Source organism: Pristis pectinata, chromosome 3, assembly GCF_009764475.1.
Source record: "Pristis pectinata isolate sPriPec2 chromosome 3, sPriPec2.1.pri, whole genome shotgun sequence".
Lineage (NCBI taxonomy): Eukaryota > Metazoa > Chordata > Chondrichthyes > Rhinopristiformes > Pristidae > Pristis > Pristis pectinata.
This window is the reverse complement of record NC_067407.1, coordinates 530,467-551,489: the sequence shown is the minus strand read 5'-3', so window position 1 is coordinate 551,489 and position 21,023 is coordinate 530,467. Positions and strand designations below refer to the sequence as shown.

Here is a 21,023-nt window from a genome sequence, read left to right as displayed (position 1 = left end):
ATGTCCAATCAATGTAAATGGGTGGATGATGGTCAGCACAGACTCGATGGGTAAAGGGCCTGTTTCCATGTGTGTGACTCTGTAACTGCTCAGATTTTGAGTCCGGCACTGAGACTCCAAGAGATTAGGGCAGGTTCTGGGTTGGCTGGTCGGGGATGGTGGGGCAGGTGGTTGGGGGGGGTGGGTGGTGGGGAGAGAGAGCGCAGGGAGAGGAAGGGATTTCTAGCCCAGGATCATTCCTGCCTGATGTCAGCACACAGATCCGGTGAGCCATTTAATTGCCCACCCTGTGTTAGTCTCGTGCCCGAGCCCTGCCACGTTGGTGGCCTATGGGCAAGGGGTGTGCAGAGATGTGAGGCACATGGGGCCCACCTCCAATTCTCCAGAGCTGTCAGTAGGGCTTAAAGGGTCACAGTGAATTGGGAAACACCCCAAATAATACAGAAGATCCTGAGGAGGCAGAACAGAGGAGATGTGGAGATGTTTCCACCAGTGGGAAAGTCTCGAACAAGGGGACGCAGTTACAGGATTAGCGGGCAGACATTTAAAACTGAGGTGTGTAGGGACTTCTTCTCACAGAGGGAGGGGAATCTGTGGGATTCTCTGCCCCAGAGGGAGTGATCTACTGGGTGGGATTTAAAGAGGAGGGAGGTAAATGTTTGAGAGATCAGGGAACTGAGGGCAGTGGGGAACTGGCACAGAAGAGATGAGGCCTGGGGCAGATCAGCCGTGGTCACATTGAATGGTGGGACAGGACTGAGGGGCCGAGTGGCCTCCTCCTCTTCCTCCCTGTGTTGGAAGATTTAGGGGAGAGAGACAAGTTCTGAGATTGGGGGGGTGGGGAACAACGTTGTTTCATTTGAGGGGACCCAGGGCGAAGGGTGTGGGGGCGCTCCTGTCGGGATGGATGTTGGGATGGGTGGTGTGAAGGTGGACTCCTTGCTCCAGGCCGCGGGTGCCCAGGGACATGGTTATCCAGGAAAGGCCAAATGGCCAGCAGCTCACCCTCCGGGAAGTCTGGGTGGGACAGCTGCAGGTCCTTGCAGGTCCGGGCCGGGTTGCTCTGAGTTCCCATTGGGTTCTTCATGCGGTCCACCTCCATCTTCAGGGTGTCCAGGGAGCCAAAGATGTCATCCAGGCCCTCGACATAGTCCACCACGTTGTCCTTCTGGTCAGCCTGCATGCCATCCGGAGACCTCCTGGTCTTCTTGGGTGACCGGATGGGCAGTGGCTGGATCAGCTCTCCTGGGGGACCCTGCAGATTCACGGGTAGAACAGACCTGCTGATCAGTGGCTCAGATGAACCAAACACAGTGCAAGAACAGTCAACGGGGACTTGGACGAGGGAAGTAGAGAGGGGAAACATGTCTAAACAAGGTGGGCAGGACTGAGCGGAGACTCTCTCGGAGCCAGTACAGGCTAGATGGGCAGAGTGGCCTCTTCCTGTGTTTGTGGGTGTCACTGAACTTCACCACAGTCACTGGGCGGGTGGTGGGTCGATGAGTCTCCGCTCAGTCCTGCTCCTTCATGCTCCCCCCACAGCCCAACACAGTTCCCCTCCTCACTACCTTTACTGTATTACATTGCCACATAGAAGGAAGCCATTTGGCCCCTCAAGTCTCTACTAGCTCACAAGGTAATCCCATTCCCCATAATTGTAAACCATTCTCCCCACATTCCCATCAACTCCCCCCAGATTCTACCCCTCACCCACACACTGGGGGCAATTGTCAGCAGCCAATTAACCCACCGACCCGCACGTCTTTGGGATGTGGGAGGAAACCGGAGCACCCGGGGGAAACCCACACGGCTACAGGGAGAACGTGCAAACTCCATGCAGACAGCGCTGGAGATCAGGATCGAACCCGGGTCTCTGGGGCTGTGAGGCAGTCGATCTACCCCTGCCCAAACAGTCAGTGAACCCTCCACCACAGGCAAAGGGGTCCCACTGTAGCTTTGGAGTGAGGTCCTGAGTAAATCCAAACCTTTCCTGCTTACAAAATCCGTGACTAAAACCCTCGAACATTCCCGCGGCATCGTTTACATGTGTCATGGGAGGTACTTACGGGAGGTCCGGGAACGCCGATCAGACCAGTGTCACCCTTCTGACCTGCTGGACCCTGGGAATGAGGAGAGACAGTGAAGATACGGCAGCACCCTCAGCTCAGCGTTGGGGGGGGGTGTGGGGGGAGTGCGGGAGGGGGCGAGGCTGAGGGGGGGGTGTTGAGTGGGTGGTGGAGTGGGAAGGGGTTGGAGGATAAGTTGGGGGATGGGTTGCAGGAGTGGGGAGGGGTGTGGGGAGGGGAGGGGGAGAGGAAGGGTGTGGGTGTGTTGGGGGTGAGGAGGGCTGTGGGGAGTGCATGGGGTGTGGGAGGGGAAGGGTAGGGGTGTTGGGGGTGGTGGAGTGGAGGAGTGGGTGGGGGTGAATGGATGGGGTGAGGAGGGGGAAGGGTGTGGGGTAAGTTGGAGGAATGGGTGGGGGTAGGGGGTGTGGGGAGGGGAAGGGTGGGGGGTGTGTAGGGGTGAGTGGGTGGGGAGGGATAAGGCTGGGGGGTGTTGGAGGTGGGGGTGGAAGAGTGGGGGTAAGTTGAGGGTGGTAGGGTGGGGGAGTGGGTGGGGTTTTGGGGGGGCGTTGCAGGGGTGGTGGGGGTAGGGGAGGGAGGGAGGGGAAGGGTGGGGGTGTTGGGGGGTGGTGGGGTAGGGGAGGGAGGGGAAGGGTGGGGGTAAGTTGGGGGTGGTGGGTTAGGGGAGGGGTAAGGATGGGGGTGGGGGGGTGTTGGAGGGGTGGTGGTGTGGGGGAGTGGGTGGGGGTAGGGGAGGGGAGTGTGGGGGAGTGGGTGGGGGTAGGGGAGTGGGGAGGGGTGTGGGAGGGGAAGGGTGGGGGTAAGTTGGGGTGGTGGGTTAGGGGAGGGGTAAGGATGGGGGTGGGGGGTGTTGGAGGGGTGGTGGTGTGGGGGAGTGGGTGGGGGTAGGGGAGGGGAGTGTGGGGTGTTGGGGGGTGGTGGGGTGGGGGAGTGGGTGGGGTGTGGGAGGGGAGGAGCAGGGGGTAAGTTGGGGGAGGAGGTTCCTTACCGTTGATCCTTTGGATCCCTTCGGCCCCATTGGACCCTGTGAACGGCAAGAACAGGAGACTCAAGGTCTGCGCGGAGACACGGAGAACATTCCTGCAACGACCTTCAACTACAGGACAGATCCCGGAGTCCGTGATCCCGGAGCCTATGATACACACGGGATGTCCCAGTCTCTCCACCTGCCCTCAGTACCATCCCCCACGGCCCTCCCCCACCTCCCCTCACACTCCGGCCCGTAGTGTCCCGGACCAGGACCGGTTGGATGACGTCCAGTGGGGAACGTCCAGCTCCCTGTGGGAAGGCTCAGGTTCCTTACAGTCCAAACACTCCCAGTGCGGAGTCCCAGCTGTGGGAGGGGCAGTACTGAGGGAGGGTCACTCTCTGGGAGGGGCGGTACTGAGGGAGGGTCACACAGTGGGAAGGGTGGTACTGAGGGAGGGTCACACTGTGTTTTGAAGAGAAGAATCCCATCACATGGGCTGGAAACCTCTGTGATCTTGGACAGTGATTACCCTTCAACCAAAGGCAAGCAAATTTAATCATGCAGTTTGAATGTCATCAGACTGTGGGATCTTGCTGTGCACATTGGCTGGCAGCTTTGAGCTAATTGGACGGAACAGTCACTGGGATCTCATGAGGTGCTCCATCAGAATGCGGAGTCTTCCCTTCCCTCCGCTGAAGGAGTCCATCCCTCTTACCCTGCTCCCCTAAAGCTGGGCTCCTCCTCTCTCCACCTGCCTCAGCTAAACACTCCGAGATGCTGAATCAACTTACTCGTTTGCAGAGTAAGGAACTGTCATCAGGTCAGACCCCGAATGAAGAAAGGATACACAGGCGCTGGAGGCGTTCCAAAGATTCACCAGGCTAATCTCTCAGATCAGAGGGTTGCCCTGTCACTGTGGCTGAAGAGGTTGGGTCTGCATCCTTTGGAGTTTAGAGGAATGAGGGAGACCTCACTGAAACATCTCAGGCCCTGAGGGGACAGGGCAGGGAAGATGTGGAGATGTTTCCACCGGTGGGAGAGTCTCGAACGAGGGGCCACAGTTACAGGATTAGGGGGCAGACATTTAAAACTGAGGTGTGTAGGGACTTCTTCTCACAGAGGGAGGGGAATCTGTGGGATTCTCTGCCCCAGAGGGTGTGGAGACTGGATCGCTGGGGGATTTAAAGAGGAGGGAGATAAATGTTTGAAAGATCAGGGAACTGAGGGTGATGGGGAACTGGCACAGAAGAGGAGATGAGGCCTGGGGCAGATCAGCCATGGTCACATTGTGGTGGACAGGACTGAGGGGCCAAGTGGCCTCCTCCTGCTCCTTTTTTGCTGTGACCTTGTGCTGAGGGGGTGAAGCTTTCTGTTAAACCGAAGCCTGGTGTCAGGGATGGATCATGAGGGCGCCGTCTGTCCGGACCACACGTAGGATGTCCTCCTTTCTGTCCTCTCAGGATGGATCACATCTGGTGTCGGGGGCGGGCAGGGTGGTGGGGGGGAGGGGTTTGATGACATCTTACTTACAGGCAGGCCAGGGGGTCCCGGGGGTCCAAGGGGTCCTGCAGCTCCAGCCAGTCCCTGCAGGGAGACACAAACACCAAAACGTCACAAGCCCACCTACCTTCCAGCTCAAGGTTCACTCTGGTAATCCGGCACACACAGGGCCACGCACGGGCAGGTGAGATTAGATACATTTGACATCATGGTCAGCACAGACCTGATGGGCTGAAGGGCCTGTTGCTGTGCTGTACTGTTGGATGTTCTATGGCGCAGGATGTACGAGTTAGAAGAGGTGTTGCTCAGGTTGGTGGTGAATCCACTGTTCATCATCCAGGCCAGTGATTGGGATCATTCCCAAATCTGCTGACAAAACTAATGGGACTGAGCACTGATGAGGATGTAAGAGCTCTCTAGACACAGACAGGTGAATGGGTGAGTACAGGGCAGAGGTGATGTGGAAAGCCATGGTGAGAGATTGGGAAGTGTTGGTGTTAAGAAGGACCTGGGTGTTCTTGGACACATCACTGAAGACCAACGTCAGGAAGGCAAATGGCTGGGCCTGACACAGATAGAGACCCACAACCTGCCACTAACCACCCCAGACTCATGGATTCACAGTAGGACAGCACAGAAACAGGCCCTTCAGCCCACCACATCCATGCTGATCTTTTTCCTCTACACTAATCCTCGTTGCCCATTAGGACCGTATCCTTCTGCCTTGTCTAAGTGTCTGTCTAAATGCCTCTTAAACGTAGTGACTGTCTCTGATTCTACCAACTCCTCTGGCAGTGAGTTCCAGATATCACCATTCTATGTAAAGCACACACTCCCAAAATCCCCTTTAAACTCCTTTCTCTCACTGTAAACCTGTGCCCTCTTGCTTTTGATACCCCAACCATGGGAAGAAATTTCTGCCTCCTACCCCATCTGCGCCTCTTATAATTTTACAAACATCAGGACACCCCTCAGCCTCCTTCGCTCCAGGAGAAATAAGCCCAGCCTGTCCAATCTGTCCCCATAACTAACATCCTCCAATCCAGGCAACATCCTGGGAAATCTCCTCTGCACCCTCTCCAACACAACCACATCCTTCCCATAGTGTGGTGACCAGAACTGCACACACTGCTCCAAGTGCAGTTCAACCATTTCTTTGCAAAGTTGCAGCATCACATCTCAACACGTCCTCCTTCTTCACCACCTATCTACTTGTGTTGCACCTTGAGGGAACAGTTCATCAATATTCCTTCATGTCCCACCATTTACTGTCAATGTCCTACCCCAAATGCATCACATCACTCTTGTCAGAATAAATTCCACCTGCCAATATTCTACTCAACTTTCCATCTGATCTATATTCTGCTGTAGACTTCGACAACCTTCCTCAATATCCACAACATCACCAATTTTCATACCATCTGCAACTTTACTAATTATTCCTCCTACATTCACATCCAAGTTGTTTTATATATATCACAAACAGCAGAGGCCCCAGCACCGATCTCTGCGGTACACCATTGGTCACCGACTTACAATCAGAAAACATCCTTCACCACTACTCTCTGCCTCCTATCACCAAACTAAATTTGAATCCATTTAGCCAGCTCATCTTAGATCCCATGTGCCATAGCCTTCCGAACTAGCCTACCATGCAGGACTTGTGAATTACCTTACTTAAGTCCATAGGCATCATCTACTGCCCTATCTGCATCAATCTCCTTGGTTACCTCCTCATAAAACTCAACAAGTTATGGGGGCAGGATTTCCCCCTCAAAGCCATGCTGACAATGCTTGCCTTTCCAAATGCACATAAATCCAATCCTTCAGGATTTTCTCCAATAATTTCCCTCCCACTGACTAAGGCTCACCGGTTTATAGTTACCTGCCTTATCCCTGTTGCTCATCTTAAATAAAAGAACAACATTAGCCTCTCCTTGGCTAATGGAAGATGCAAAAAACTCATCACCAGGCTCAACACCTCCCTCTGCATCTGGATCCTTGACTTCCTGACCAACAGACCACAATCAGTGAGGATAGGCAGAAATACCTCTGGCACGATTATCCTCAACACTGGTGCCCCACAGAGCTGCGTCCTCAGCCCTTACTCTACTCCCTATACACTCATGACAGCGTGGCCAAATTCTGCTCTAACTCCATCTACAAGTTTGCAGATGACACCACAGTAGTGGGGCATATCTCAAATAATGATGAGTCGGAGTACAGGAAGGAGATATTGAGCTTAGTGACATAATGTCATAACAACAACCTTTCCCTCAATGTCAGCAAAACAAAAGAGCTGGTCATTGACTTCAGGAAACGAGGCAGAGGACATGCCCCCGTATGTATCAACGGTGCTGAGGTCAAGAGGGTTGAGATCTTCAAGTTCCTTGGTGTAAACATCACCAATAGCCTGCCCTGGTCCAACCACGTAGACGCTATAGCCAAAATAAAACACACCAGTGCCTCTACTTCCTCAGAAGACAAAAGAAATTTGGCATGTCCCCATTGACACTCACCAACTTTTATCGATGCACCATAGAAAGCATCCTATCCAGATGTATCACAGCTTGGTATGGCAACTGCTCTGCCTGAGACCGCAAGAAACTGCAGAGAGTTGAGGACACAGCTCAGCACATCATGGAAACCAGCCTCCCCTCCATGGACTCTGTCTACACTTCTTGCTGCCTCAGTAAAGCAGCCATCATAATCAAAGACCCCACCCACCCCGGACATTCTCTCTTCTCCCCCCCCCATTGGGCAGAAAATACAAAAGCTTGACCACCAGGCTCAAGGACACTTCTACCCTGCTGTTATAAGACTATTGAACGGACCACTTGTAAATTAAAGATGATCTCACAATCTACCTCATTATGGCCTTGCATCTTATGGTCTGCCTACAATGCACATTCTCTGTAACTGTAACACTTTATTCTGCATTCTGTTATTGCTTTTCCCTTGTTCTACCTCAATGTACTTATGTTTTGAACTGATCTGTATGGATGGCATGCAAAGCGAAGTTTTTCACTGTACCTCAGTACATGTGACAATAATAAATCAATTCCAATTCCAAAATCTCCATCAAGGCCACAGCTATCTCCTCCCTCATTTCCCACAGCAACCTGGAATCGATCTCATCCAGTCCTTTGCAAGACATCTGACACCTTCTTAACACTGACCTGCTGTAGGTGAACAATGTACTGTCCCAGATCTCACTGTCCTCCACGTCCTCCCCCTTGGTGAATACAGACAAAAAGTATTCAGGACCTCGGCAACATCTGTGGAGATATTCCCTTAATCATCTCCGCCCCTCCCACACACTGACACTGAAAACTAACTTGTTTTCTCTCTTTCCCAGTTCTGACGAAGGGTCTTTCCCCACACACGCTGCCTGACCTGCTGAGTGTTTCCCGTGTTCTTTGTCTCACTCTATGGCAGGGACGTGCTGTGAGCAAACTGCTGCTGTATTTAATGAATTGCTTAGGTGGCCATGGAAGGTGTGGGATGTTGTGAGCGTGGAAAGGTGCATAGAACGATTAGTGTGCTCTGTCTAAGCCGGGACATTGCGCAGTTGTTACAGACAGCAATCCTGACTAAGGTACATCAGGAGCGGCCTCCATCCTTTGCTTACAATGTCTCCTTTGCTTCCTGGAGTGCCCTGTAGTCCGGGCAACCCACGGTCACCCTTCTCGCCCTGTTCTCCTGGAGGGCCGATCAGTCCAATCAGACCTGGATGTCCCTGTGGAGGAGAGGCACTGGGTCAATATTCCGTCACTCTCCGAAATGCCCAGGGTGGGAGTGGTGGCGAGACAGTGTTAACCCACAGCAGTCACATGGTGCATGGAGGGACAGGTCAACACATCCCTCCCTCCAATCATATCCACTCTCTCCCTCATCCACTCCTTCCCTCCCTCCAAAAACATCCAATCCCTCCCTCCAATCATGTCCACTCCCTCCTCATCCAATCCCTCCCTCCAATCGCATCCACTCCCCGCCTCCCCCATTCCCCCCTCCAATCACAGCCACTCCCTCCCTCATCCACCCTCTCCCTCCCTCTCTGTCCCTCGTCCACTCCCTCACCCACCCTCTCTGTCCCTCGTCCACTCCCTCACCCACCCTCTCCCTCCCTCTCTGTCCCTCGTCCACTCCCTCACCCACCCTCTCTGTCCCTCGTCCACTCCCTCACCCACCCTCTCCCTCCCTCTCTGTCCCTCGTCCACTCCCTCACCCACCCTCTCCCTCCTTCTCTGTCCCTTGTCCACTCCCTCACCCACCCTCTCCCTCCCTCACAGGTCCTCACTCACCTTCTCTCCCTTGTTTCCTGGATTCCCCTTCAGCCCAGGCAGCCCAGGGGGTCCCTGTGATAACAGAAGAGTTTACATCACATCGACATCCAATAATATTCACCAATCACATCACCAGGAAACTCTTCACTTTGTACCAAATCACACTGTCCCTGTCATGGGAGTCTGTGAGGGGACGGTGTGGAGGGAGCTTCACCCTGTGTCTGACCCCGGGAGTGTGTGACAGGACGGTGCGGAGGGAGCTTCACCCTGTGTCTGACCCCGGGAGTGTGTGACGGGACGGTGCGGAGGGAGCTTCACCCTGTGTCTGACCCCGGGATTGTGTGAGGGGACGGTGTGGAGGGAGCTTCACCCTGTGTCTGACCCCGGGAGTGTGTGAGGGGACGGTGTGGAGGGAGCTTCACCCCGTGTCTGACCCCAGGAGTGTGTAATGAGAGAGTGTAGAGGGAGTTTCACTCTGTCCCTGACCCCAGGGGTGTGTGTGATGGGACAGTGTGGAGGGAGCTTCACTCTGTGTCAGTCCCTGGGAGTGTGTGATGGGATGGTGTAGAGGGACCTTCACTCTGTCCCTGACCCCTGATGTCCCTCTTTGTTGAACCTTTTGACGACTTTCCCCAGAATGTCCCTCATGGTCCCTTGGTCACCCTACACTTGAAGATGTTCCTGTGATGGACAGTGATCTTTCTCCCCATTAGTGAGGTTAATTCTCGCTGAGAGTGGGCCGTCATCGGAACTGTCAGGCGACAAGGCAAGAAATTCATTTCCACGGCATCGTCACTTACGATGGGTCCAGGTGGGCCATCCTGACCAGGGGGTCCCGGGTGTCCTTGTTCACCCTGCAGAAAGAGAAACCATTAGTTCTTCCAAACTCTTGTCTGATCACAGCACAGAGAATGGGGCTGACATTCTCTACTTACCACTGGGCCGGGAATGCCTCGCAATCCCTCGGGCCCTGATTTTCCTGGAGGACCCTGGGGTCCCACGGGACCTGTCTTGCCTGGAGGTCCCTCGGCGCCTGCTTCACCCTAAGGTCAAGGAGATCAAAGGTCAGACCCACTCAATGCATCGACAACACATCCCTCAGAGGCTTTACGCTGGGCAAAAGTTTGGGGGCCTCGCTGGCAAGGCCAGCATTTATTGCCCATCCCTCACTGCCCCTTGAGAAGGTGGGGCTCGGCCATCTTCTGGAACCACTGCTGTTCTTCTGGGGAAGGTGTTCCCTCAGTGCTGTAGAGGAGGGAGTTCCAGGGACTCAACCCAGTGACGATGAAGGAACGGTGGAAGTAGAGTCACAGGGTCACACAGCCCACCATGTCCATGTCAACCCTCCAGTACCCACCTACACCAACCCCATTCCCAGCACGTGGTCCGTACCCTTCTCTGCCTTGGTGATTCAAGTGCTCATCCAGGTACTTGCTAAATGTTGTGAGAGTCTCTGCCTCCACCCCCCGCGTGCCCCCCCAGGGAGTGCGTACCCAGATTCCAACCTCCCCCGGGGGAAAATTTCCCCTTCAGATCCCCTCAAAATCTTACCTTAAACTAGTGCTCTCTGGGTTTAGACACATCTGCTATGGGAAAATGTTTCCTACTGTCTGTCTGATCTATCTATCACCTTCATAATTTTGTACAGGTCTCCCCTCAGCCTCTTCCACTTCAAGAAAAACAAACACAGTCTATCCAGCTCTCCTCGTAACTGAAACCCTCCATTCCAGGCAACATCTTGGTGAATCTCCTCTGCACCCTCTCCAGTGCTCTCACATCCTATTGTACACAGTACTCCAGCTGACATCTGACCAATGTTTTAGAAAGCTGTACCATAACCTGCCTGCTCTTATATTCTATGTCCCAGCTAATGAAGGCCAGCATCCCAAATGCCTTCTTCACCACCTTATCTATTGGGTTGCTACCTTTAGGGATATATGGATGGTGTCTCTACTCCTCGATGTCCCCTAGGACCCTATTTTTTTTTTACTGTATATGTCCTGCCCTTATTAGACCTCCCAATTTACATCATCTCACACTTATTGGGATTAAATTCCATCTGCCATTGTTCTGTCCAGTTTACCAACTGGTCCAGATGTGGGTTATAGATATGGTATCTTTCTGTAACCTCTCTCCTCCTCATTATCCACACTACCATCAATTTTCATGTCATCTGCAAATTTACTAACCATGTAAATTTACATTCACATCTAAGTAGTTAATGTACATGACAAAAAGCGGGAGTCCCAGGACCCCATTCACATACACACTTCCACCCTACACCATCACCAAGTCAATTCTGGATCCAATTTGCCAACTTGCCCTGGATCTCTTGGGCTCAATCTTTTTGGACCAGTGTGATATCTTGTTCAAGGCCCTACTGTTCAAGTCCATGAAGACCACATCAACCACACTGTTCTCATCAATATACTTTGTTACTTCCTCCAAAAACTCAATCAAATTAGTCAGACAGTATTTCCCATCAACAGATCCATGCTGACTACCCCGATCAATAACGAGTCTCTCCTGTTCCAGCTGACATGAGACTCCCTGGCCTGTAACTACCTGGATTATCCACATTCGTTTTTTGAATAAAGGGGAGCACATTTGCTGTCCTCAGTCATCTGTCTGTGGTTAGCAAAGGTTTGACTATCCCTGTCAGGGCCCCAGCAATCTCCTCCCTTGCCTCCCACAGTAGCCTGGAATACATTTCATCAGGCTCTGGGGATCATCCATCTTGATCGGTAATGCTATCATTCACTGGGCAAAGTCCTGGCTTGGTAGAACTTTCCAAAGAGCATCACTTCCCACTCTCTGAGTTAAATTCCATCTGCCAATCCTTAGCCCACTTCCCCAGTTGATCCAGATCCTGTTGTAACCTTACAACCTTCACTGTCCACCACACCACCAATCTCGGTGTCATCGCAAACATACTAATCATGTCACCTACCTTCTCTTCCAAATCATTAATATAAATGACAAACAACAGTGGACCCAGCACCGATCCCTGTGGCACACCAATGGTCACAGGCCTCCAAACTGAATAACAGCCCCCCACTACCACCCTCTGACTCCTACCATGAAGCCAATTGTGTATCCAGTTGGCTAACTCACCCTGGATCCCACGTATTCTAAAATTCTGAACCAGCCTACCTTGTGGAACCCTGTCAAAGGCCTTGCTAAATGCCATGTAGACAACATTGACAACCCTGCCCCATCAATCTGCAAAAAAACTCAATCGAACTTGAGACATGATCTTCCACAAAGTCATGCTGACTATCCCTAATTAGGTCTTACCTTTCCTCATGCAGATCCTGTTCCTTTGAATTCCCTCCAGTAACTTTCCCACCACTGTTGTTAGGCTCACTGGCCTGTAGTTCACTGGCTTGTCCTTGCAGCCTTTCTTCAATAAAGGCCCAGCTTTAGCCATTCTCCAGTCTTCTGGTACCTCACCCATGGCTAACAAAGATACAAAAATCTCTGCCAGGGCCCCAGAAATCTCCTCCCTTGCTTCCTACAACATCCTAGGATACTCCTGGTCCAGCCCAGGAAATTATCCACCTTTACGTGCTTCAAGACTTCAACACCTCCTTCTTTGTAATGTGGATGTTTCAGGACATTAGTGTTCTTTCCCACTATTCCCCAGCTTCTGTGTCCCTCAGCACAGTAAATACAGGTGTGAAATGTTCATTTAACACCTCACCCATCTCTGTGCTCCACACAGTGACAACCACACTGATCCTCAAGGGGACCAACTCTCTCCCTAGTTACCCTTTCAGGATTCTCCTTTACCCAATCTGCCAAGGATATCTCATGTCCCCTATTGGCTCTCCTAATTTCCTTCTTGAGTCTACTCGACATCCCTTATACTCCTCAAGGGACTCACTTGATCTCAGTTGCCTGTACCTGACCCACGCCTCCCTTCTTTTTCCTGACCAGAGCCTCAATATCCCTCATCAGCCAAGGTTTCCTTCTCCTGCCAGCCTTGCCCTTCCACTAACAGGAACATCATGTTACGACTTTATAAAACATTGGATAGGCCACACTTGGAGTGTTCTGTGTACTTCTGGTCACTGCACTATACTCTCACAACATTAAAGAAGCATCTAGACAGGCAGAGAAGGCTATGGATCTCATGCTGGTAAATGTGACTAATGCAGGTGCAATGGGCAGTATGGGCACAGTGGGCTGAAGGGCCTGTTTCCCTGCTGTACGATTCTATGACTTGATGGCCACTGTGACATCTAACACATCCTCCTCTTTAATCATAATGTGCTTTGGAATATTACCGTCCCAAATGAAATCTCCAGCTAATGTTCTTCTCCTTCATGAACACGGATGGGGAGTATTAACTTCAGATCTCGGCATGGGTTGGGCTGAAGCTTCCGTTTCCGGGCTGTGTGACTCTATAACTCTGTGACTAACGTCCTCTAGCTCCGTACACAGGTTGTCATCCTGATCCACGATGGGCCCCCCTCCCCACCCCCCCCCCCCCCCCGGTCCACGATGGGTCACACTCACCCCCTGATTACCTTCTTGCCCTTTGTATATTTATAAAATGCCCTGGGATTTTCTTTAATCCAATCTGCTGATGGTACTTCATGGCCCCTCTTTGCCCTCCCAATTTCCTCTGTATATAACCCTGCACATTCCTGCAGGGCCTCCCCAGTTTACTGGACTCACCTCCCTTACCCTTCACCCTTACAGGAACCCATTGTCTCTGAACTTTCATTATTTCCCACCTGTCAGCAGTTTCCGTGCTGTCTCTGTGATCTGTGGAAATGTGTGTCTGATGGTCGGCACAGACCCAGAAGGCCGAAGGGCCTGTTTCCGTGCTCTATGACTCTATGATGGATTTGTGCTCTGTAGGGGAGTGATGGGAGATCAGGGAGGGAGCAATCAGCTGTGACCTTACAGGAGGATGGGCAGACGAGGGGCAGTGTCACCGACGTGCTCCGGTACCTTGGTGGCCCAGCTCCGTGTCTCAGACATCCACAACCCTACCTTGGCTCCTTTATCTCCTTGTCTTCCTTCAGCCCCTGCTGCTCCATGAGGTCCCTGCAGAAGAAAACGGACATGGTAAGGATGAAGGGCAGTGGACGTCAGGCAGACCTTTTATTGTTTTAGCAAAGGATTTCTTTCATGTTCACGATTGGGCCCTCGGGGGAGCTGTGCACCGATCACTGCCCTGCACACAGCGTGAAACTCATGCGTCACATCCCAGAAACACGGACAGATCAGCCCAAGGACCTTCTCTACACTGGCCTCCAGCACTACACCTCGCATTGTTAACTTGCAGCGATTTACATTTTGTGATTTAGCCGGTTATTTTCTGTTCGTATGGATGGCTTGGAATCAGTTTTAAGGAAGGATATACTGACAATCCAGAGGAGATTCCCTAGGATAATTCCTGGGATGAGGGTTGTCCCATCACCAGAGGCTAGACAGGTGGATCTGCATCCTTTGGCATTGAGAAGAATGAGGGAGACCTTAGTGAAACATCTCAGGCCCTGAGGGAACAGGACAGGGGAGATGAGGAGATGTTTCCACCAGTGGGAGAGTCTCGAACGAGGGGACACAGTTACAGGATGAGGGGGCAGACATTTAAAACTGAGGTGTGTAGGGACTTCTTCTCACAGAGGGAGGGGAATCTGTGGGATTCTCTGCCCCAGAGGGTATGGATACTGGATCACTGGGGTGAGATTTAAAGAGGAGGGAGATAAATGTTTGAAAGATCAGGGAACTGAGGGCAATGGGGAACTGGCGCAGAAGAGGAGATGAGGCCTGGGGCAGATCAGTCATGGTCACATTGAACGGTGGGACAGGACTGAGGGGCCAAATGGCCTCCTCCTGCTCCTGTTTTCCTGTGTTCTTGTGATTTTCACTACAAGGATAACTGTGGTATTGTCTGCAGAGAGGAGACACAGTGGCACAGTGGGTAAAGCCACTGCCTCACAGCTCCAGAGACCTGGGTTCAATCCCGACCTCTGGCGCTGCATGGAGTTTGCACGTTCTCCCTGTGACTGCGTGGGTTTCCCCCGGGTGCTTCGGTTTCCTCCCATATTCCAAAGACATGCGGGTCGGTGGGTTAACTGGCTGCTGTAAATTGTCCCCAGTGTGTGGGTGAGGGGTAGAATCTGGGGGGAGTTGATGGGAATGTGGGGAGAATGGGTTATAGGGTAAAGTAGTGGGGAATGGGAGGATTGTGAGCCAGCACTGAAGCAATGGGCTGAGTGGCCTTCTCTGACCTATGGAGAGAGAGATAGAGAGAGAGATGACCAAACCCCTCGACCCTGACCTTCACTCAGTCTCCCTAATTCCAACCCACTGAGAGTCCCCACAACTCGTCACTTCTGTCTCAGGCCTGATCCAATATCCCTGTTCCTCTCCCCACAGATGCTGCCTGACCTACTGAGTGTTTCCAGCATCTGTAGTGTGTTTATTTGCAACCAGCAGAGGGCCAGAGGGTGTTGAGTGAAGGGGGTCATGGAAAGTAGTGAGCCTTTGGAAAGATTCCCAGAGTCTGGAGCCCAGGCAGCTGGAGGCAGGGGAGCTGCTGGGGGCAACAGTCGAGAGGCAAGAACTGGAGGAGACCTGGGAATGCTGGAGGACAGAGAGGGTCCCAGAGACAGAAGAATGAGAATCAGGAATCGATGGGTAGGGACCGGAGGCGGTGAGGAGGGTTGAGGGCTGTGGAATGAGACAGGATGAGGCAGGGATGCAAAAATTAATGAAACGCTCACCCGCTTTCCTGGAGGTCCTGGTGGTCCGGCTTCTCCAGAGGGGCCGGGAGGACCCTAGGATGGAATAAGACAGTAATTAGTTCTCCCGGGCACAGACAGAATCTCCTGGGCACAGAACCCTGAAGTCCTTGGTTCAAGGACAGTGACTTCCCTTCAACAATTCAGTTATTGAACAAACCGGCACAACCCTAGTCACTGCCTCAGTCCAGCAACACTGGGACCACTTTGCACTGCAAACATTTTTGTTCTAATTGTGTTCATTTTTATAAAAATTATCTTAATTTAAGTTTATGTTTTTCTTGTGAATCCTGCTTATCTGATGCGATGTGCCTGTGATGCTGCTGCAGGTAAGTTTTCATTGCACCTGTGCACACATGGACTTGTGCAAATAAACACAACTGTGATAGGCTACAGTACACACCAGCCAGGCACACACACCGGCTTTTCGGCCCCTCTTCTTCTAAACTGCCCCCCTCTAACCTCCCCCCTACAAACCCATCTTCCATCCCCACCTCTCTGCCCACTGTCACCCCAACCCCTCCCTGAGTAGGTAACTCCAGCTTCCTGCCCCATCTCTGGGAGAGAGATTTCCCCAGAGTTGTTGGTGACTGCAGGCTCCATGTCTACCTCACGGTCTGTGTCATCGGTCCAAACCCTCGTACACCTAGTTCCCCAAAGTCAACATCTCAACAATGGATTGCAACCCACAGCAACTCAAAGTAAAATCAGATGTCAATGCATTCGCAATACAGGGCCTGTAAAGCAAATGAGAAAACCCCAATGATCTGCCACACTTGGGACCTGGATGTCCAGACTGGCAGGTTTTCTGAATACCTGGAGTTACTCCAGTAAATGTCTCTACATACATTTTCCCATTTCTACACGATAATGAAATTTTCAGTGATGCCACTGAGTTTGTCGGGAGCGGAAAAGTTTACCAACACACTGGTTCCCGACTCACCCATCTTCCTCAGCCCTGATACCCTGCCCAGAAGACCAGCTGCAGAGCACGGTCAACACATTCACCGGACACCCCACACACTGCTCCAACCCCAGACCCTGGTCCTGTTAACACTACCAGTACATTACCGCACCCCGGTTACTGGTCCTGTAACATCACCAACACATAACTGCACCCCAGTAACTGGTCCTGTAACATCACCAGTACATTACCACAACCTGCTTACTGGTCCTGTAATATCGCCAGTACATTACCGCACTCCAGTTACTGGTCCTGTAACATCACCAGCACATTACCGCACCCCGGTTACTGCTCCTGTAGTCCCCCCGTTCTAACCCGTACCTCAGCACCATCCCCGTACTAACCTGTACTCAGTCCCACTGTCCCTCCTCAACAACTCCCCACACATCTCGTCCGTGCCAGTTTCCATAGTCCTGGGATGAGTGAATCTCTCCCGTGTGATGTACGGACAAACCTTCCACCCTCTGTCCCATCTCCAGGGGCGGCAGAACTCTCCTGTTTCTGCAGCTGAGGAGCTTGTTTCCTTGACCTGTTCGACCTCTGCAGGTTCAGTCAGATTCACTTGATTTCTTAAAGTTCCTGACTGGAGTCTGACGGGCACAGTCGGTGTGTAACCGGCTGTTGATCACTACACCAGTCATGTTTCGGGCCGCTGAGTGCTCTGTGATCCCCGTTCGAGTGCAAGAGATACTCACCGGCAGACCAGCCTCTCCATCCTCCCCCTTCTCTCCAGCTGTTCCATCCATACCCTGCAGGGGAATAGAACATCACGGTCAGTGCCACAACACATAGAAAGCATCTCCACAGTGCTGGACGCACTTAGGTACCGCTCCTTAACATCTTTTATACCATGTGTTAACCAGCTGACATTAACAACAGCCTTGGTATAACATCAGCCAAAACTGTTAAATCAAGAATTACTCCAGAGGGTTAATCTGAGGGACACGGAGACGGGTAATGTGCACGGTGCTCCCAGTATGGGTCTGATCCAGGGATACGGAGATGGGAACTGTGCAGGGTGCTCCCAGTGTGGGTCTGACCCGGGGCGGGGGGCGGCATACAGAGACTGGAACCGTGCATGGTGCTCCCAGTGTGGGTCTGACCCAGGGGTACAGAGATGGGAAACATGCACGGTGCTCCCAGTGTGGGTCTGACCCAGGGATACGGAGACGGGAACCGTGCACGGTGCTCCCAGTGTGGGTCTGACCCAGGAATACAGAGACGGGAACTGTGCATGGTGCTCCTGGTGTGGGTCTGACCCAGGGGGATACGGAGACAGGAACTGTGCACGGTGCTCCCAGTGTGGGCCTGACCCAGGGATACTGAGACTGGAACCATAGGCTTGGAGAGAGAGTTGTAAATGAGGAAAATACCAAATTTAAGCGAATGTCTATGGTTTTCAAACCAGGTCTTTCAGGAATCACAGTTTATGCCTTTACTGGGCCATGAGGGCAGTAACAAGCATTACGTTGAGCTGTGGAGATACAGTGTGCTACTTACAGGAGTTCCTGCTTCACCAGGGGGTCCAGGATCACCAGGGAAGCCAACGGGACCCTGCAGAAGGAGAAAAGAAAATGCATCATCTCAAAGTGGTCTCAAAGATGAGGGCAGAGTTCCTCAGGAGTGAGTGTGAGGGTGAGGGGGGTTGGGAAAGATAGAGAGCGGGTGAGAGTGAGTGAGAGTGAGAAAGTATAAAGGAGTGGGGGAGAGAATGGGTGTAGAGGGGGGTGTAGAGAGAGGGGGGAGAAGAGGGTGGGGAGAGAGAGGTTGGGACAGATGGGAGATTGGGAGGGTGGTATTGGGGTGGGGGTTGGTCGGAGGGAAGGAGAACGGATTGGGTGCCCCACCCCGACACAGCTTAGGCACACCGGCCCTCTGACCTACCGGGTTACCCTTCGGCCCATCATCTCCTGGTGGCCCCCTGGGTCCTGCTGGTCCGGCTGCTCCTGGGGGTCCTGCTTCACCCTTCTCTCCCACGTCACCTTTCGGACCCTGCGGCAGAGAGAGGCAGAGTGACCGTTCCACACACACACAGACAGAGTGACCGCTCCACATTGCACTAATGTCCCATAGGCCACCCTACCCCTCCTGCTGCCTGCCGTCCACTGGCACTGGTGGGTCAGTGTGGAGTTACAGAACCACATGGCACCGGGAAGGACCCTGGTCCATCAAGTCCACAATGGCTGTCACACACCCACCTACACCACCCCCATCGACCAGCACTGACTCCATCACCTTCTCTGGCCTGGTGAATCAAGGGCTCATCTTCAATGCTGTGAGAGTCTCTGCCTCTCCCACCTCCTTGGGGAGTGTATTCCAGATTCCAACCCCCTCTCGGGGATAAAGAATCCTCAGATGCCCTCTAAACCTCCGACCTCTCACCCTAAACCTCAGCCCTCTGGTTTTAGACACCTCTGCTGTGGGAAAGGTTTTCCCACTATCTCCCCTGATCTATGCCCCTCATAATTCTGTCCACCGACATCCAGACCCCCCTCAGCCCCCTCTGCAGAGAACAAACCCAGCCTCTCCTCATAACTGAAATGCTCCATCCCAGGCAACATCCCAGAGAATCTCCTCTCCAGTGCAATCACATCCTTCCTGTAGCATGATCACTACAACTGTTCACAGTACTCCACCTCTGGGCTAACCAATGTTTTATCAAGTTGTACCAAGACCTTCCTGCTTTTATATTCTATGCCCAGGCTAATGAAAGCAAGCATACTGTACCCTATCTACCTGTGCTGACCTCCTTCAGGGATCTACAGATTTGTATGCTGTTTCCCTGTTCCTCAGTACCCCCGGGCACAACCATTCAGTGTGTACATCTGACCTGTCAAGACCCTTGCTAATCATTCACACCTGACTGCCCATGACTTACACTTCCTCCAACCTAGTGCACTGTATCCAGTATTCACAGTGTGGTCTCAGTGTGGTCAAACACAGATCTGGTAATCACACTGGGGAACACCTGAGCTCAGTCCACAGGAGTGACCCTGAGCTTCTGTCCCATCCCCACTCAGTCCTCTCTGTCTGTGATCCCCTGCACTGTTACAACGAGGCCCAACACAAGCTCAAGGAACAAGCCTGATCTCCGTCTGGACACGTTGCAGTCTGCAGGACTCGATCCCCAATTCCCCAGCATTAGGTAACTCATGCTTTCTTTCTCAGCATCACAAGCAGCTGTTTCTATCTCACTGTGTGGTCTCAGTTCTTCTGTCCCCATCAGTACTGCCTGACCTGGTGGGCATATCCCACAGCCTCGCCCTCAGTGACACATTACACTGACAGTGATGTATAGCTGCTCCATTAACCCATCCGGTCTCACTCTATTGCAGATATTCCCTTGTTACACACATCCCTCCCCCACGTCTCTTTCTCAGTTCTGATGAAGGTTATGGACAGGAAACGTTGACTGTTCCTCTCCCCACAAATGCTGCCTGACCTGCTAAGTGTGCTAAGTGTTTCCAGCGTTCCATGGTTTTACTTGAGAAGGGGGCCAGCCTTCCTACTCCCAAATCACAGGGAGATTACAGCCACTCCCCATCCCTAAACCTTCCTTTCAGATACCTCACCAGTTCCCTCTTAAACCTGCCTCCCCTCCTCCCCCACCCAGGCTCCCCAACCCAGCAGATGGAGAACTTCTCCTCAGGTCACTCTTGGTCCTTTATTTCCATCCCTTGTTCCTGACCCCTCTGTCAATGGGACTGTTTCTCTCTACATCCACCCTGTCCTTCCATCAGATTCCCCTCACAACCTGAGTTCCAGGGAGTGTGACCACTGTGTCTCCAGTCTGTCCACAGGACTAAAGTCCCTCATCCCTGGAATCACTTCAGCAAAACTCCTGCACCCTCTCCAAAGCGGTCACATCCTCCCAAAGTCCTGCGCCCAGTCCTGGACACAACCCAACTCCTACATGTTCTCCTGCACCTGACTTTCCCTCCCTCCACCACCGACGCAGTGGCTGCAGTGCACACTAACTACAAAATTCACTGCAGTTACTCTCCCAAGCTACACTGAAGCACCTCCCAAGGCCACACCCCCACTACCAAGAAGAATGGCTCACATGGTTGCCCCGCTGCCTCAGCACTCCAGAGAACCAGGTTCAATCCCAACCTCCAGCACTGTCTGTGTGGAGTTTGCATGTTCTCCCTGTGACGCTGTGGGTTTCCCCCAGATGCTCCGGTTTCTTCCCACATCCCAAAGATGTGCAGGTTGGTGGTTTAATTGCCCCCCAGTGTGTGGGTGAGGGGTAGAATCTGGGGGGTTGCTGGAGCCACGAGTCTAGCAGCTGCCCCTGAGAATGTGGGAGCTCCCATCAGATTAAACTGCACCAGTGGCAATCCATCGAAAGCCTGTGTGTAACTGTAAATGGAACTTAGCAAGGAGTCTGATGGTGCCTGGGAAAGGTTTCAGGTCACTCATCATCAGTCAGACTGAGAGCAAGGCACGTGAATTAGC

General features: G+C 52.5%; 1 protein-coding gene across 1 annotated transcript in view; it reads right to left on the bottom strand.

The window, feature by feature from the left end:
• The window catches only part of col11a1a (collagen, type XI, alpha 1a), a 217,187-nt gene that overhangs the window by 13,838 nt on the left and 182,326 nt on the right, over positions 1-21,023 (bottom strand). The window contains 13 exon segments of the mRNA XM_052013124.1: positions 1,006-1,255; positions 2,067-2,120; positions 3,073-3,108; positions 4,585-4,638; positions 8,186-8,293; positions 8,859-8,912; positions 9,641-9,694; positions 9,776-9,883; positions 13,845-13,898; positions 15,584-15,637; positions 17,261-17,314; positions 18,066-18,119; positions 18,450-18,557. Coding sequence (XP_051869084.1) covers positions 1,006-1,255; positions 2,067-2,120; positions 3,073-3,108; positions 4,585-4,638; positions 8,186-8,293; positions 8,859-8,912; positions 9,641-9,694; positions 9,776-9,883; positions 13,845-13,898; positions 15,584-15,637; positions 17,261-17,314; positions 18,066-18,119; positions 18,450-18,557 — 1,042 coding nt within the window.